Source organism: Ochlerotatus camptorhynchus, unplaced genomic scaffold (genome assembly GCF_037179485.1).
Source record: "Ochlerotatus camptorhynchus isolate MF236.1 unplaced genomic scaffold, CSIRO-AGI_Acam_v1.1 ptg000094l, whole genome shotgun sequence".
Classification (NCBI taxonomy): domain Eukaryota; kingdom Metazoa; phylum Arthropoda; class Insecta; order Diptera; family Culicidae; genus Ochlerotatus; species Ochlerotatus camptorhynchus.
In genome coordinates, this window is record NW_027040584.1 from 2,382,750 (window position 1) to 2,401,770 (window position 19,021).

General features: G+C 42.7%; 1 protein-coding gene across 1 annotated transcript in view; it reads left to right on the forward strand.

The window, feature by feature from the left end:
• The first annotated feature begins 341 nt into the window (after positions 1 to 341).
• Positions 342 to 19,021, forward strand: part of centrocortin (cerebellar degeneration-related protein 2-like) — a 420,769-nt gene continuing 402,089 nt past the window's right edge. The window contains exons 1-2 of the mRNA XM_065218869.1: positions 342 to 538; positions 637 to 1,840. Of these exons, the coding sequence (XP_065074941.1) occupies positions 1,765 to 1,840 (76 nt within the window). The 5' untranslated portion in view covers positions 342 to 538; positions 637 to 1,764. The remainder of the gene's footprint in view (positions 539 to 636; positions 1,841 to 19,021) is intronic.

The window sequence follows — 19,021 nt, forward strand, 5'->3', positions numbered from 1 at the left end:
CCGTGTTCAACGTGCATTGCATTCGCTCTCGCCCCTCTCTTTGCATTTTTCCTTTCAATAATTGGGTGGTAGCGATTCAAGACGATGGCGAGCGTGAGTTGCCTATACGATCACCCACCAACCACCCAATTCGGCAACCGGCACGCGGTGCGATGATAACTGCTCGGTCACTCACCGTCACTGTTCGGGTGGGTGAGATCCTACGCATTTTGTTGTTATTTCCCACCGACGGCCGTCGTCTAGCTAAAGTCTAATCAGTCGCAGCGCAACCTGCTTACGATGCCAATCGTCTTTCGCTCGTTCGGATTGCATCTCTTCTAGTGTTGAAACGATCTTTTGTTTCGTGCTCGCGCGCGCGTCTTTCTTGGATGATCGGAATTTTGATCGTGCTTTTGCTTTTGTACTGAACGGATAAAAAAAAAAGATGCTGCGGTGAGACCTCGGTCGGACTTGCCCTTTTCTAGATCGGGGAGGATCGAGCATTTTTATCGCATGCATCGGTGCGGACCCGGTTCGGTGATCAATGAACCGACGTAAGGTACGTCGTCGTGTCGTCGCTGTTTGTGTTGTTCTTGAGCGGGTGTTCTTCGTTTTCGCTGGTAGTAAACAGGTTTTCGTTTGGTTTTTTTTTTGCAGATTGCGGAGATCTTCAGGGAACGGATTCCGGCACCGTGAAGCCGGACGAATCGAGCTGTGTGTTAGTGGCTTTCTTGTGTGTTGATTCGAGTGCGCTCAACTGTGACAGACGACGGGAGATTGCGTCATAAGTGCGAATTTTGGCAGACAAATTAGGCAAGGGTGACCTTTGACCGGGGAGGCACCTCCGATTTGACAGATCCTTTCACCGAACGCCAGTTGGAAGGAAATGGCTTCTTTCGTGGAGAGGTGTAGTAAGTAGACAGGGACAATTAGTGCTGGTTGGATTAAAAAACTTCGACCATATGTGTGAACTGTGAGCATGGCGTCGTCATCGGTTCAGAGATTGGTCAAATCAACGGTCCTCCACTGAGGAAGGCCATTTTAAGTCACCGACGAAAAATTCGAAACGAGATCAGTGCGTGACTTCGTCAGCCTCGGCTCTCGACGGTTTATGAATTTTCAATTGTGATTCGTCTGCACCGTTTCCGAACTATAGCAGGTGAAGTGAATTGCCAATCAGGAAAGAGCCGGCGAAAACGGCGGGTCAGAAGAAAAGTTTTTTTTTTTATATATCAATTCAATTTTGAAAGTGAAACTATACGCCGGCACTGAGAGCATGAAACCGAATCGGTAAATGATCCATTACCAATGGACGATCGCGATTTGATCGTGAGTCAATATTGGCGAAGAATTTGGAGGCTGCTTTTAACCTAGAAATTGTGTCGGCAGACGAAACAAAAACAAAAAAAGAGCAAGAAATTCATCTAAATTTTGATTGAAATCCGTTCGACAGCAGATGAAAAAAAAGGTGCTCAGCCTAGGAAAAAAAAAGTGAGAAGCAAAAGTGTTTGGGCAATTATCGGTCACTGACTGATACTTGTTTTGTTTGGAAAAAATAAAAAATCGATAGCCGGTGTCTGTTCAAGCGTAAGTGTGTGCGTGTTCTGTTAGTGTCAAAGTGGATCAAAACGGAGTTGAAGAAGATCACCAATTGAAATTTGCATGGTAGAAAAAGGCGCAATCGATAAAAAGTAAAACACGAATTGAATTGCATTAGATAGATTATCCCCATTTTTTTCTGAACCGCACAAGAATTTGCCGCGGCCGGCGTGGGTGTCAGCGATTATGGCATCGTACAACGAGCTCGACTTCGAGTGGTCCATACTCTGTGGGAAGGACTACAGGAACTGGAGTCATTCAGGTAAGTGTCTTTTTTTTTTGTGTGTGTGGGAAAATCTGGTTCGGTATGCAAGCTCTTGAGTCGAGTGGGTTGCAATGGCTTAATTTGGATTCTGGCGATCTTGATAGGGTTTTGTAATTTGATGAAACCCACGGCCGCAGCACCGTGTAGCACTTAGTGGTGGCTGTAAAACAAGTTGACACCGCGTGTCAACATTTATTGCTTTGTTTACAACACGAATTAGTTACCCCTCGACGCCTGCATTCGGAAGCACTTGAATTTGCCATTTGTTGTGATTGTTTTTCCGAGCCAATCCATTTTTCGCTATAAAACAGGATGCAGCAATTGTGTTTGATAGAGTTTAACCACCGACAGGTGGAAACCTAATTAATTATTGAACATCCGACAGCGATTTGATTTGATTGGCGTATGTACAACGACTGACGATTGTCTGTACAACTCTTTGGGTTAAATTAATAAATATATTGCCATTCATATGCCAACAAGTAAGGTAATGAAACAAATATTTATGTTAAATTCAGTTCGGTAAAGTTCGAACTAACTCGAAACATTATCTTAATGTCAGTGTAATAATTCAAAATAGATTGGCTAATTCAAGTCAATTATTTTAGCAACTTGGAAATGCAAAGAAGGACGTTCAGGGATATTGAAAGGGACATTACACACAAGCTTTCGGAAGATTTCTTCGCACAAACAATCATCTAGATAAATTTTGGTAAACTTCTATGGCATGCTCAGAGAGAAGTGATCAGCGTTTTTAGCAACCATTCAAACGACTTCTAGTACAACGCCAGAGGTTGTCTATAGAACCGGTCGGTGATCTGTTGAAGGACTTATAGAAAATTTTGGAGCTCTTCCAAGTAAATTGTTGTGCATCTGTGCGAGAAAACATTTACTCAGTCTACGAGTCATAGACTTAAAAGACGTAAAATTTTCCTACAATTTCCTCATATTCAAGCGTCAAGTCTACGAGTGTACTCATAGACTTAATACACATTTCCCTGGAATTTGTGGAAAATCGAGACAAAATTTAACCCCACTTTTTATGATCCAACTCAACTTTGAGTTGGTCTGATCGGTTGTGTACGACCCTAACGATGTGACAACCAGCGTTGCCAGATTGTTTTAAAGCTTATCGGTATCAAAGGTATTAAAAATCGGTATTTACTATTTAAAACATTTTATATTTTTGCCGTTTTTGAAAGCCAAAATTTTAACAATGGTGACGACTGGGACTTGAGGGGAATTGCTTTGTTTAACGGCTTTCTCAGTCTCAAAATAGTCTTTAATTTTTTGTAATATAATTTTTAAAATTATCGTTGTCCTCAAGTGGTGATCAAAATTGTGACAAACTGGTTTTTCAATTAAATATCATTAAATGAAACCAAAATATGGAAAATCAGCCACAACAACGACTAAAATTATGACAATAATGACAAACAATATTTTCACTTGAAAAAGGTCACAACCTACATATGGCTGAAATGTCGAGCAGATTACATCGTATTCGTTGCAATGTTTTAAGACTGAGAAATCCGTTAATCAAAGCAAAATTTTAGCTTTTGTACAATGATCGGAAAATTCCGGACGAAAACTCCGGGGAATGTTTGAATTAGCTTCTGAACGAAGCCGAAAAAACATCCAGAGAAAGACGAAAGAAGCTCTCCTGGATGAAGTTCGAGCAAAGTTCTAAGAAAAGTTGGAAAACATCCGGGAAACTTCCAAGACACGAATTGAGAAACTTGTGGCGAAAATTTAAATAAACTATCGGAAAAAAATCGGATGTCCAGAAAAGTTTCGGAAGCCGGAAGTAAATTTTCAGAAGTAGCCATTTCAAGGGAAAGCCAGAAGAAGCTCGGAAAAACCTTCAGCAACCGACAGTAACTTCTTGAAGACGCTGGCAGAAACTTCCTACGGTAGATTGGAAGAAACATCTGAAGAAAGTCGGAACAGTCGAAAGAAACAAGGAGACAATTCCGGAAAAAAAAGAGATTCCTGGGAGATGTTCTATTGATCCAGACTCCGCAATTTTCCTCAAGTTTTCGGAACATTCCTGGAATTCACTTAGGAATATTCCGTAATTGCTCGAAATTCCTTAAAAGTTCTTGTAATTTTCCTGAAATTGGGGGCTGGTTAGGAGTTCTCTGGTCATCCTCGAAGTGCTCGGAACTTCCCTGATTATAATCTAGACTTTCTTGAAGATTACGAAATCTCTTAAGTGCACTCAAAATTTTCTTGAATTTATTGTAACATCAGCATTGAAGTTCTCTGATCTTTCCGTTTTTTTATTTTTTAAAAGTTACCGACACTGCCATTAAAAAGCATAGAACTTCCCATAAAATGTTCTCACAATGTTCTAATGTTCATGTAACTTCCCTTACGTTTCCTAAATTTGCGTGAGCCCCTCATGACATTAATTAATTGATCTGTCCTGATGTTCTTTGAGCTTCACTAAAGTTCATGAAAACCATTAAATTTCCCTGAAGTTCTTTGGATTTGTGAAGTTTCCAAAATATTTAGGATGTTTCCTTAAGTTCACTGGAGTTCGCTGGACTTTACTGAAATTCCCGGGTTTTCGAATTTTAACAGAAGTATATTTATTTATTTATTTATTCTATATAATTCCATCTGACTTCAAGTCTACATGAAATATGCGATGGGGAAAAGCCTTTTTGAGATAGCACATTTGACTCAAAAAGGCGTAAAAATCCCATATCTTTTCACAAAACAGTACACATTATCGTTTTCAAAAGGTATTATATGGTATACAGGGTATAAATAAAACATAAATAAGTTCTTAAAGTGAATCAACCAATAAAACAATTTTTAGGTGGCATCTGCAAACAGGTCACTCGTCAGATGGCAGGAACCAATATCGTATAGATAATGGCGAATCATGAAAAAAAAAACACCAGTTAGCACATTAAGGGCAAAGGAAGTCGACCACCCGCATAACAACGTCCGATTTGAATTTTTTGGATGAACCGTTCGCAAGAATGAACCAATTACATACACATATCCAAAACAGCAGAATGAACACAAGCGTTTGACTGTTCTTATCCGAAAAAGTATTGTTATCTAAGGACTGATCTCATTCGGTAATAAGTTCCAGAAATAGAGCAAGACCATGTTGGTTCGATTCCCGATGCAGTCTTAGAATTTGATGTATTTCAAAATAGCTTGTCTTTCCTGATCATAAGATATAATTGTAAATGCCATAAAATATGAGTGTGCCCGGCTATCCCAAGAAAACTTGCTCTATTTCTTGAAATTAGTAAAACAGTTCTCCCGGGCGCCCCGCTTCCTTTGCCCTTAAGTTGGCGTTGCAGAGTAGTGGCAGAACTATTGAAGTCAAATCTGCTGGCGATTTCGTTAAACCGACGTGTCATGAATCTGATTGGATCATGTTGTCCATAACGAGTGTGAAGGTTAGCTAAATGCAAGAAATTGCGTCGTCTCAAAGGTCGTTCTGGAACATATATATATTCAATTCGACAGTGAGTATGCGTAAGGGCCTATACGCGATGATCGATTCTCTTCGTCGATTTTCTCTTTTGTTAATAACTCGCTAGATTTAACGTTTCTCGGTGCGTTTGCTGTTGCTTTTGATAGCCAATACAACCTGTTACTACTCTGCATTAAACAAATTCTAGAAAATTATTTCACTTAGCTGTAGCAATGCAAAGAGAAAAACGATGAAGAGAATCGATCATCGCGTATTCGCCCTTATGCATACTCACTGTCGAATTCAGCGAGAATATCTGGGGCGTCAATATCGTTGGTCAACACCTTAGCCACGAATACAGCTTGCATTGTCGATCTTCTTTGTTCCAGGGTATCAATTCCCAGCAGCATACAGCGATGTTCATATGGAGGAAGATTCAGTGCGTCGTGCCAGGGTAAGTGTCGGAGGGCTAAGCGCACAAACTTTTCTGTACAGCCTCGAAGCGATCGATCCAGTTTCTATTGTATGGACACCATATTACTACGGCAGATTCCAAAATAGAGCGTACTAGGGCACTGTAGAGGGACTTCAGGCAGAGAGGATCGCGAAATCCATCAGCAAGCTTAAAGATGAACCCGAGCTGCTTGTTAGTTTTAACTTACACATCTTCACAATGCGGCCGGAAAGTGAGTTCACGGTCCAATATCACACCAAGATCCCTCACCTGATCCATGCGTTCGAGAGTTTGCCCAGATAGCTTGAGAAATATAACGGTTGACGCTATCTACTAAATGAGATCGTGTTGCATTTGGCTATACACAAATCAAGATGATTACGCTTGCTCCAGTCCAATAACCGTTGCCGCTCCAAGCAGTCTTCAATACTGGTGGACATACGCTCGACTACTCAAAAATCGACTTCGTCATGCTCAACGAGTTCCTGATGAGCTGTGATTGGAGCAGTATTCTGGCAACAAATGACGTCAACGATATGGCAGCACAATTTTGCAACATAATTTGCAATTGGCTCACCGATAACACTCCAAGACGAAAACCTCCTATATCTCCTGCTTGGAGTTCTCCTCTCCTGCGGCTTTTGAAACGCGATAAAAATTCCTGGCAGCGTAAACTTCGCCGACATCGAACTTCTGAAACGAAACGCAACATTCATCGCGCTTGCAACGCCTATCGTAAGCTTAATTCAACCCTATACAAGTCATATGTCTTGCGTGTCCAGACCAATTTACGTAGAAATCCCAAGAGCTTCTGGAAGTTTGTGAACTCCAAGCGAAAATCGTCGAATATTCCTTCATCCGTATTTTTTGGCGATTTGGAGTCTACTTCTATGCTCAAATCGTGTGATCTATTTTCCCGCCACTTCAGTTCTGTTTTTTCGGATTCAGCCGCCAACGCAGATGAAGTAGAAAGAGTGGCTTGCAATGTTCCTGAGGGTCTCATCGATTTGCGTACATTTGTGGTTAGCAATATGTATGTCGTTAAAGCTGTTAGGAAGTTGAAGAAATCTGTTTCACCGGGTCCTGATGGTGTACCTGCAATCATTTTTTGCCGCTGTGTTGCTGTTTTAGCTGATCCCCTAGCTCGCATCTTTACCGCTTCGTTGCACCAAGGAGTTTTCCCCGAAATATGGAGACATTCCTTTATGTTCCCTGCCCATAAGAAGGGCGACAAACGTGACGTGACAAATTATCGTGGCATAACAAGTCTATCTGCAGCTTCAAAATTATTCGAGATCATTGTGAACGATGCTATCTTCTTTCATGTCAAGAGCTACATTTCAGCAACGCAACATGGATTTATGCCAGGACGCTCAGTTACATCAAATTTGCTGGAGTTCACCTCAACATGTATAAATCACTTGGAAAATAGGGCTCAAGTAGATACCGTTTATACCGATCTGAAAGCGGCATTCGATTGCATCGATCATGGTATTCTTCTTCGGAAAATGTCTCGCCTGGGAATTTCGGATGGTTTGGTTGATTGGCTGAAATCATATCTTTCCAACAGAACACTTCGTGTCAAGCTGGGTTCGTGCACTTCATCACCATTTGCTGCAACCTCCGGTGTTCCCCAGGGCAGCAATTTAGGACCATTGCTGTTCACAATCTTCTTCAACGATGTGACGCTCCTCTTGCCGAGTGGTTGTGTGCTCATATACGCCGATGATCTCAAACTATACATTGTTGTCAAGAACGTCGAGGATTGCCGTCAGCTCCAAGCAATGTTAGACCAATTTGTTGATTGGTGCCGCTTAAACAAGCTTTCCGTCAATATATCAAAATGTGTGGTCATGACATTTAATCGCACAAGAACGCCAATCGTATTCGATTACTCAATTGATGGATTTGTACTAGAAAGAGTAGAACAAGTAAGCGACCTAGGTGTAATGCTGGACCCTAAACTTACGTTTGACTTACACCGTTCAATGGTAATCACTAAGGCTAATCGTCAGCTTGGTTTTATATCAAGAATCTCAAGAGATTTTTCGGATCCGTACTGTTTAAAAGCACTGTACTGTTCACTCGTTCGTCCGATTATCGAGACTGCATCTGTTGTTTGGACTCCCTACCAACTTTCCTGGAACATCAGAATAGAACGTATCCAAAAAACATTCATTCGTCGAGCATTAAGACAACTTCCTTGGAGAGATCCACTAAACTTACTTCCGTATGCTGAGAGATGTCGCTTGCTAAGCATGGACACGTTACAACGACGGCGACAAATTCAACAGGCAACATTCGTCGCGAAGTTATTAAGTGGTGAAATTGACTATACCCACTTACTCTCTTGCTTGAACTTTCGTGCGCCAAGCAGATTTCTACGCTCAACGTTCCTATTGCGTCAAGACTCACACCGCTCTTCTTTTGGACAACATGAACCTGTTACGAGTATGATTCGCACGTTTTCTACAGTTGAAGAGTTGTTCGAGTTTGGGGAACCTGCTGCTCAATTCCAGAGACGTATTATTAACTCCAGATACATTTAGTATTTGTTATGGCTTCTGGTTCATTAAGACTTATTGTCAGATGGATGTATTAAATAAAAATAAATAAATAAATACAAGTGATTACCATAAATATCTCAACGTCATCTGCATAGAATATTCGCTGTCCGTGTGGCAGAACAAATGAAACATCATTTATGAATAACGAGAAGAGAAGCGGGCCTAGATTACTTCCTTGCGGTACGCCGGAAGGAATGAAAAATTCATCTGAATATGAAGAGCCGACCCTTACTTTTACAGACTTTCCAGTCAGGTACGATCTAAACCAGTTTACCAGGTCGGAGGAAAGTCCAAGTTTCTCAAGTTTTCCAAGTAGGATATCATGGTTCACTCGGTCGAATGCAGCTTTGAAATCTGTGTACACGGCATCTACTTGGGTACCAGCGTCCATCGAGCTTATGCAGAGTGAAGTAAATTGTGTGAGATTTGTAGTGACGGATCGTTTCGGGAAGAATCCATGCTGAGAACAGGATATGTAGTTCTTGCTAGCCTCAAAGAGAATATATTTAACGATAATCTCAAAAAGTTAAGAGCAGGCACCAGTGCTGCACAATTTCGACAATACACGGTGATACTCAAAATTCTGCTTTAGTCACTCGTTTGAGCTAACAGTCATCGTCAAGGCAAACCATGTCAATTGTCAGTGGCATTTTTGTCAGTGACGAACATGTGCTGATTTGTTTATTAGCTAAATTTAAAATGAAATTAAATGGCTTGAGGAAAACAATTACATGGAGCCATTAAAGTGAACAAGCATCTACGTCCTGAACAGCTTGGATAACAATAATGTGACTCAGAATGCAAGAAATTACCCTTTCTGTTACCAGGTGAATCTTTGTCATTGACGAAAAAATGAATGAGATTTTGACAAAGATTTTTTTTGAGGATCAAGTCTATCATTGACTATGTGAAAAACAATTTTGTCAATATCGCGCAAAAGTCTGTCAATGACAATGACAAATCTCAGCACTGGCAGGCACTCAACGAAGTAATTCCCAGGTAGTTGGCAACATTACATTTGTCCCCCTTTTTGTGAATCGGAGACAGGAATGAAGCTTTCCATCCAGCAGGAAATGTTTTCCTTTGAAACGAGAGGTTGAATAGTTTTACTAATGGTTTCAGCAGAGCACTTGAACACTTTTTCAGTACGGTTGAAGGAATCCCATCAGGACCAGATGACACCGATTTTTTTTAACTTACATAGAGCATTTTGGACGTGCTCCTCGGTGATTTGAAAAATTCCAAGTTCAAAGCTGTGCGACGGAGTATAACTGAGGGCAGCGTCGATCTGCGTTTGCGAGGTCAATTTATTCGAGAAGGCATTCTTGATGTGATCGGCAAATAGCTCACATTTACTAGACGCTGAACTAGCAGAACGCTCATCAAAGTACATGAATGTAGGTAATCCATCTTCCTTACGTTAAGTACGAACAAACGACCAGAAATTTTTCGGATGCACACGCAAGTTCCTTTGCGTTCGATCAATGTACCGAGCATACAGAATACGGCTGTTGAGACCTATTGCGACTATACTTTCGAAGCGTAGATCGTCTACGGTGCTTCAATTGGCGAAGGCTGGAATTTGACCAAGGCGGCTTCAATAGAGGACGTTGAAGAGGCACGTTAGCTTCGATGACGTCTCGTATTTCCGTGTTAAAACAAAAACGATTTCATCCAGATCCAGCTCAGAATCCAGGAATTCAAAATCGATCGAGGACAGTGCATCGTTTAGCAGGTCGTAGTCTACCCGACGATGACTGAAAATGTCTTTAATTTATCGAAACTTACACAAAAGTCTGAACTTTTCTGAAGTTTCAGAACTTCTTAAATGTGCCTGCAGCTAGTGTGGATCCGCAATAAAAATCTGATAGCATCCTTGAAGTTCCGGGAAAGTTGAAAAAACTGGTGGAACAAGAGGCGAAGGCTGATTCTCTAGCAACTACCGGAAACAGCCATCGACTATTTCTCGATTCAAGGTAGCCAAAAACGGTGAGGAAATGCAAACGTTAGTCCAAAGAGTATCAAGCATAAGGCATCTTTAGAGATGATTGCTTAGAATTTTGAAGGTTAAAAAATATGAGGTATTCAAAAAGATGCCAGTCTCTCACAAAAAATTTCTCCGAAATTCGAGCGCGGACAGGCTATAATAATTTTGATTATTAAAAAACGGTATAAATCGGTTTAAAATCTTAAAAATCGGTATTCTAAGGAGCCTTATCTGTATATCGGTATCTAGTTTGTAAATCCGATAATTCGGCATACCTGGCAACGCTGGTGACAAACACCGCATCCAGTGACGTCAGATTTCTTTTCAATTCCGGTATAATTCTTGAAAGTGTTTAGGAAAGGGTGGGGGGCAGGCATTCGGTTCCCCTGATATTTTTTTTGAATAGATAGGTGCTATTTGAGTTCATTTCCCGGGTTCCAAATAAATTGACAATTGTTTGATAAGGTTCGATCATATATTTAGGGAAGAATCGGGTGTTGCCAACACTGCCGTCGATTCTGCTCGAGCTTCACTGGTGTGCCGACGTCAACTACTGCAACCTGTTGCTGTTACCGTGGTAATCACTAACAAATCTTAGTAACCAGTTTTATGCGGGGTGAAATTTTTCCTGAAGGAAAGGAAGTTTTCCAGAAATAAAATAGTGGAATTCGCTACGAAAAGGACGGAAGTTTGTCTGTCGCGGAAAGTTAACAGCAAGCCGGTTCATATGGAAACACAACCACCGACGAACCGACATGCCACTGGAGCGTTTCGTTTGTCCGCAATTAGATTTGTCAAATGAGCGATTCGATCTGTCAAACGAGGTGAGACACAAGCTAAGACTCATATACATTTCACGTGTGTTCGTGTCCTTGCTCACGATATGACGTGATCGGATGAGTAGATGGCGGTGGTGTTTAACCTATTTTCAATATGGCGTCTTAGGCAAGCTTTTGGCATCAGCTTCTGTGATCTGTCACGTCGGTTCGTCGGTGACACAACTGGGCCGGTCTAGTAGATTAATTCGAGGTGTAATACCTAAGCGATTGGATAGTTTTGCTGTCGATATTCCGAAGCACAGCAACATGTTCCGCACTCCACCCCATGAGCAGAATCCGAGTTCAAATAGTGGAGAAAAAGTTGTAGATAACCAGGAAAAGGTACCGGGGAACAAATCTGTTGTCCATGGTATGTGAAAAGGAAATGCCGAATCTGAGCGGTCAAATGGAACTCGTTCATCACGATGCAGCGAAACTGACAGTCAAATCATGCTCTTGGAACTGGAGGAGAACAATGAAGAGGCTGAACTGCAACCATCCATTGAACGAGACAGGATCGTGGATGAATTGTGGATTCAAAATATTCTGGCGTTGAAAACGGAACAGAGGAAAGCGTGATCTGAGGAAGATACAGTTGCTGTCTGATTCTAGACGTGCATCGAGTGTTTCGAACAGATCGAGCGCATACACAACCACAAGTAAACGTGTTGTTGATTGGCTTGCCGATTCAAAAAAGGCTGTAGAATCGTTGCTTCCATCTCCTGAAAATGTAGAGCAAATTCTACGAATGTTGAACTTCGGTCGCACCGAATGGGTAGTGGCAAATCGACTGGAAGCACTGAGAAACCTAGAGACCGTAAAGGAGGGAAACATCGAATATTCCCGTTCCGTTTACAATGCGGTAATTGGTACCTGATAAATCCCGAACTCATTTCCCACCTGGCTTGAAAACTACCTGCTTTCAGCAAACAGATGTGGGTTCGGCACAAGGTCGCCTTGATGAAGGGAAGGTGTCGTCATTGAGTTAAACACTTTCTCTCGTTGGTTGGAGGATGATATGCACAATCAGCCGAAACAATCAATCCAGAAACCAGGAAGTGTCCCATGTGCTCGTCGAATTCTCACTTTGGTCCGTTGCTCAACGTCGGTCTGCTGCGAACTCCTGCAAAGTATGCTACATTTGCCTGAAGTTGGACCATGCAAGAAGAAATTGTAAATCCGAGAAGAAGTGTTCGATCTGTAAGAAGAATCACCACGAATTGGTCCAATCCGACGAATCTGCGAGGGACTCGAGGTACAACCGTACGAACGTGACGTCAACGGTAAGAACATGAATACACTGTTCCGAGCAGGAAAGGTGAAGATTTGTGGTCCGAGAGATTGTTTATTAATTTATTTGATAAGGCTCAAACGAATTAAATTTACAGAGCCGAGGATTCTTGCTCACTATACAATACATCTTAAACCTCACAAAGGTACAACACAATAAACACTTTATCTTCCGCTATCCAAAAAGCCTCCTCCACCAGAACTGGAGCCGCTTCCAGTAGTTTCACTGTATGGCAGTTACGCCAACGGGCGCAATGGACGCAAAACGTGGTCAGCACTCACACACTCATCACGAAACGGTTGCTTTCCAAAGTCGACGACGCATCGACCGAAAGAACTGCTGATGAAGAACAATGAGTAGGACCACACAATGGTTGCTGCCGATAAAATAGACGATCGCGTGGCACACATCGAGAGTGGCCTGCTTTTGTCGACAGCCGAGTGAACCATGGTCCGAGAGGTGTAAAGGAGATACTGGCTCTTTTCGATGAAGGTTCTTCGCTGCCAATGATGGATGCTACTGTTACGGAGGGCATCGAATTGCGAAGGCCGATTACGCCCATGACCTATCGATGGACGAATGGGATTTTGCACAAGGAGGAGCAGTCGATGAAACGGTCGGTTCTCATTTCTGGCCCATCGGAGCAAGCAATATGGTACGTCGTGAACTCCCTCGGCAGCTACCTCCGGTGAGATTCGATATTGCGAAGGTGCAGCCGGTTGTATCCCATGCTGGATGACGATAAACTAGCTGCGATTCAAAATGCTTATCCGTTGATGGGATCAAACAACGCGACGGTGCAATACTCGCTGCATGGGTTGCAGTTGACTCGTTGCCACCTAGGATGGACAATCCATGAAAACGATGACATCGAGCTTACAAATTTGGTGAAGCCAGATGTACAAGGTGGAAGACTTTGGGATTTCTGGCCAGTCGGCGAAAATGGCAGATGAAGATCAGCGTGCATTGGACATCATGAACCGCACGATCACTCGACGCGGTGAACTTTTCGAAGTAGGCCAGAGCTACAAATACAACAGCTTCGTCTTCCAGGATAGCAAACCCCAAGCATTACATCGTCTCCAGATCATCGAGATGAAAATGGACTTGGATCCTGATTTCGCTGCTTGCTTGCGCCGCAAGCTTGAAGACTACATGAATAAGGTAATTGGTACCTGCCTCATTTTAGTGTGGTGAGCGATGCCAAAGTAAAGTCACACGGATTTTGTCTGACCGATCTGCTACTGAAGGGTCCTGCTTTCGTTCCGGCACTGATAGCAATCCTGATCCGAGCCAGAATGAAGAAAATTGCTTGCGTCGCGGACATCATGGAAATGATCCCTTAAATCTTCATCCGTAGAGAAGATCAAGATTCCCAACGTGTTCTGTGGCGTGGTATGAACCGCACGGATCTTCCCGAAGTGTACGTTAGGGCCTGTTCATAAACTACGTAGACAGTTTTTTGGGATTCTTGACCCCCCCCTCCCCCTGCGTAGACAATTGCCCATACAAAAATTTTAAAATTTGTATGGGCCGAGGATAATTGTCAACCCCCCCCCCCCCTAAACTGTCTACGTAGTTTATGGACGGCCCCTTATGATGGTGATGATATTCGGCGCTGTTTCGTCCCCATCGATGGCACAATTCATCTAGAACTTCAACGTGGAAGAACTGCAAGAAAAGTACCCTGGTGTTGAGCGAGCCGTCGTTCGACAACACTAAATGGTGTCCCACATCAAATTGTATCATGGAAAATAACGCTGTAGAAAATTACTTATTGGGTATTTTTTCTTGAAAATTTGGGTAGAAGTAGTTTAGAGTGTATTGTTTACACTGTATTTTTATCGCTGTCAGTTTTTCGAAAGTTGGCGTCACCCGATCGCAACGTCGTGAATTGATTTTGTGCAAGCACCTGGAAAATCCTCAACTCTAACATCGGGACATCGGAAAAGAACTCGGAATCGTGCAGTCAACGGTGAGTTGCTACACAACTCTGAGCATCGAAAGGAAGGAGAAATACGGTCAGAATGGATGTTCTATTAGTCATTAGGATCACAAGCGTGCCGTGAAAGCGTTTAAGTGGAATCCCAATGCTTCGGTCAGGGATGTGGCCAAAAAGTTGAATCTGTTCAAGTCTTTCGCTCAGAGGGCCAAGGACCGGGAGGAACTGCATACGTACAAAGTGCAGAAGGCTCCAAATCGTGACGAACGGCAGAATACGATGGGAAAGTCACGGGCCCGGAAACTGTACACCCAGATGCTGACGATGGATGATGATACTTACGTCAAGGTGGACTTCCGGCAGCTTCCGGGGCTACTGTTCTTCACCGCCCAGCACTAGTTTGATGTTCCGGAGGAAGTAAGGAAGCAGAAAGTTTCAAAGTTGGCTAAGAAATACATGATTCGGCAATCGATCTACTCATGTGGCAAACAGAGTAGGCCGTTCGTGACTACCGGGACTGTAAACGGGGATATCTACCTCAAGGAGTGTCTACAGAAGCGTCTGCTTCCTCTGTTGAAGCAACACGAGGGCCCTACGATCTTCTGGCCGGATCTAGCTTCGTGCCACTATTCAAATGTTATCCTGGAGTAACTTTCGTACCCAAAGACATGAACCCTTTTTATGTAGACGATTATTTCGACTGTGCTGGCACCGAAGAAGCGGCCATCGAACTGATTCAGCGTGTGATAAAGGTAAACGAATAAGGTGGATTCAAGTTTGTAAAACTTTCATCGAACTCCAAAGCCGTGTTGGATTCACTTGATCTCGACATAGTAGCCGACAGGAAGGAGAACGATGTCCGTGTTCGCGGAATCAGTTGGGACCTGCAGTCCGATGAATTCGACTCTCCGTTGAACTTCCCAAAACAAGATGAACCGTTTCGGATGAACAAAGCGGCAACTGTTGAAGTTTATGATGGGCATTTTTGATCCACTAGGCTTGCTCAGTCCGATTACGATTCAACTGAAGATCATCTTTCAAGAACTGTGGCGACTGCAGTGCTGTTTTCAAAGAGGATGGAATGGAACTGCCAAGGTACTACTTTCCAGGAATTCCGTCTTTCGCTGATGTGGAGCTGCACGCTTTCTGCGGCGCAAGCGATATGGCTTTTGCTTGCGTGATCTACATGGTTCATCGTCGAGAGAGAAAGTCACACGTGAGTTCTAGCAAGTCAGATGATACATGTACTTCAAGCGGAGATGACGGTAAACGTAATCAAGATATATTTCTGGACTGATTGGCAGTATGCAGCAATGGCTTCGAGGTCCAGACTTTCTATATCGTAATAGTGGTCAGATCAAGAACCGCTGAAGATGTCTTCTACAGAGCTCGTGAATTTCCATGTCGAACTTGTCATCGATGTTTTCGCTGATCTGTTGTGCTGCGCTGCGTTCGAAGAAGAACTGATTGATTTACCCGACATTGCTAGGTTCTCTGACTTCAATAGATTGATCAGATCGACCGCATACTACCTGAAAATGAGAAAGCTGTTAGTGTTGCCGAGATGTGTAAAACCTGAGCGGTTGACGATAACTTTTCGAGACATGCCAGATGCTAGAAACGTTTGGTACAAGAAGGTACAGTCTGAAGCTTTCGATACAGAGCTGTGCAGCCTGAATTATAAAGGCTGACACGATGGAATCATCCGCATGCGAGGTTGTGTTCAAGATGATAGTAAGCCGTTCGAACTGAGCAACCCTGTTATTCTCCCTGACAACCACCAACCATTGCTCAAACGTATGTATCACATTTCCAATGCACATCAGGCACTGGAGACCGTCATCATCAACATCAAAGGACGCCACCGGATATTGAAGCTTCGCTCGCAGGTGAAGAAGTCACTGTGAGAAGTATCAAGAGCTGAGAGCGAAACCAACGAGACTGTTGACACACGTTCCGGATGACCCACTGCTAGGACGTAACAACACAATCCAGTTTGACCACGATTTCGACGAACGAGACGTGAACTGTCGTGCTGCCCACAAGCATTCTCAGGTCTATGCGGATCGTTTGTGGCGCAGGTGGTTAGCAGTGTATCGACCGGAGCTGATCTGGCGACGCAAGAGGCCCGACAACAGGATGTATCACGAGTACAAAATTGGAGACATCGCGTGTGGACGAATCGATGCATCGTGGATGCTGGCCAAGGGGTGTAATCGAGAAGGTCTATCACGGTTCAGACGGGAATCAAAACGACGAAATCAACCTGTAAGAGACCTGTCAGCACGACAGTTTTGCTACAAGCCCTCAGCTCGGTTCCTGGCCCGGAGAATGTTGCCAACACTGCCGTCGATTCTGCTCGGGCATCGCAGGTGTCCCGACGTCAACTACTGCAACCTGTTACCGTGGTAGCCAATAACAAATCTTAGTAGCAAGTTTTTTGTAGAGTGGAATTTTTTCCTCATTCGTTAGTTTGTCTCCCAGTTTAAAAAAAGTTTTCCAGAAATAAAATAGTGAAAATCGCTACGAAAAGGTACATTGAACGTGGTTTTTCTTCGTCTGCCGCAGAAAGTTGACAGAAGGACTGTTACATGTTTGGTTCTTCTCTCTTCAGGTAACCAAACCCCCTGGCCGTAAACGACCAGGACTGTTACATCGAGAAAAATTGACCATTCTTAGAGGACTACACAATATGAAATGAGTGGCAATCGATTCCCCTGATATTTTTACAATAGAAAGGTGCTATTTGAGTTCATTTCCCGGGTGCCCAATCAGTCTTTATACTTTATACTACATTAGGTAACTTCATGTATTTTGGGGAGATTTAGGCAAAACGGACCTCTTCCTAACATCTGCAGAAGATGGGACCATACCCAATCGATTCCTTGTCTTTGTTTTACATAGGTATACGTATCTTGTAGGCCTAGTTTGAAACGCCATCTAATAAGGTACGATTACAATGGCGGGCAGAAAGTAGAAACTAATTTGAAGTCACCTCCCACGAAAAGTAAGAGGTTGTATCCAAGATCTGACCGTAGATTTAACGTAGGATTACGTGTTTGGTATCAATATTCGGCGACTGTGTTAGGGAAACCACTTTTTCCCATCACGGAAACGCGAACGTTAAATGAAAATTAACTCTTCAGCAACAATCATTTATGGTGGTCCTGAAAAGGACCGTTTTGTCGAGATGGTTGAGTAATGCTGAGCTATTAGGATGTTCAACACGGATGAGACTGGCGAGCAGTATGTTGTTTGGAACGAAGGTGACGCCCACAGCGACTCGAGAAGAGCTACTGAATCCAATCAGTAGCGGTGTGGCTTCTTCCTCCTTTTTCGGTAAATGGACGCTCATGTGGGCTGCAGCTCGCTGCTTGCGCCTTTCGTTGTGAACTGGAGAACAACTACTGTTGCTGCTGTTGATGACGGCCGACCGAACACCACCACACACGGTGATTGAATAAGCACCGTTCGACGAAACCGGATGGAATTCGATTTTGAAATCTGTGTTAAGGAAAGCGCTTTTTGCACGCAATCGAGGATATACACACTAATCCAGGCCTCCGTCGTTCGGTAAATTTTGAACTACAGAACTGTTCGGTAAAAGTTTAAATATCAGTGAAAATCCAACTATCAAAAAATTTATCCCGAACTTGTGCAGAATTTGTTCAGTGTACCCCATTTATTGATGAAAAATAAAATTTATAAATGTTCTTGATTTCTCACGTGTAACGGTCATTTGAAAATTTTACCGAGTTTTTCTGCTGTTAAAAAACCCGGTAAATTCCTACCGACTTCGGTGATCTGAATTAAGTGTGTAGGGTGTCCCATATCAAATTGCATCACGGAAAAAAACGCTGTAGAAAATTACCTAGTTGACCGATCTTTTTCAAACTTTTAGACAGCGAAAAAAATGCAGTGTAAACAATACACTCTAAACTACTTCTACCCAAATTTTCAAGAGAAAATACCCAATGGGTAATTTTCTACAGCGTTTTTGTTTCCATGATGCAATTTGATGTGGGACAACCTTTAATTTTGATCACCATTGCAACAGTTTGACATGTGTGTGGTTTTCAAAAGTAACGTATTGTAAATTGATGAAGTGTTGCCGATTCGTAGATAAATTTCTAATCGATTGGCTTGTTTAGAATTAAAATCCATCTGTAATTGGCAGAGCTATAAGTGATCAAAACCTGACCACTTTTCGTAACGCGGTCGATTTTGGTTTTTTTTAATTGCACCCCCAATATGATGCCGAAAGACGTAATCCTACGTAAAAAAAATATGACATTCAAGCGTAAAAATGTGCAATGTTAATCGGTTTCAAAAACAAGTTGTGTTCATGAATCGCATTAATTTGATGCAATTACTTATAAAGATTCTTCAAATCATCCAAAACTCACGACAGTGCGCACACCATTCAGTCCCCAACGCGATCATTAATTTATTAACCACTAGTTCAATCGTTCCGCAACGGCGACCCCAAAGTCTACACAGTGACAGTTCCAATTTCCCCGGCCGTGTCAAGATGAAATCATGCTCATTTTCACCGCAGCAGAGAAAAACTGCAGCCCAGCCAATTTCGCCTTGAATCGACAATTGACAATGCCATTTCTCTCCGCTCCATAGCCGGAAAGCGTGAAAAAATAATTCCAAACAAATAGACATAATTTG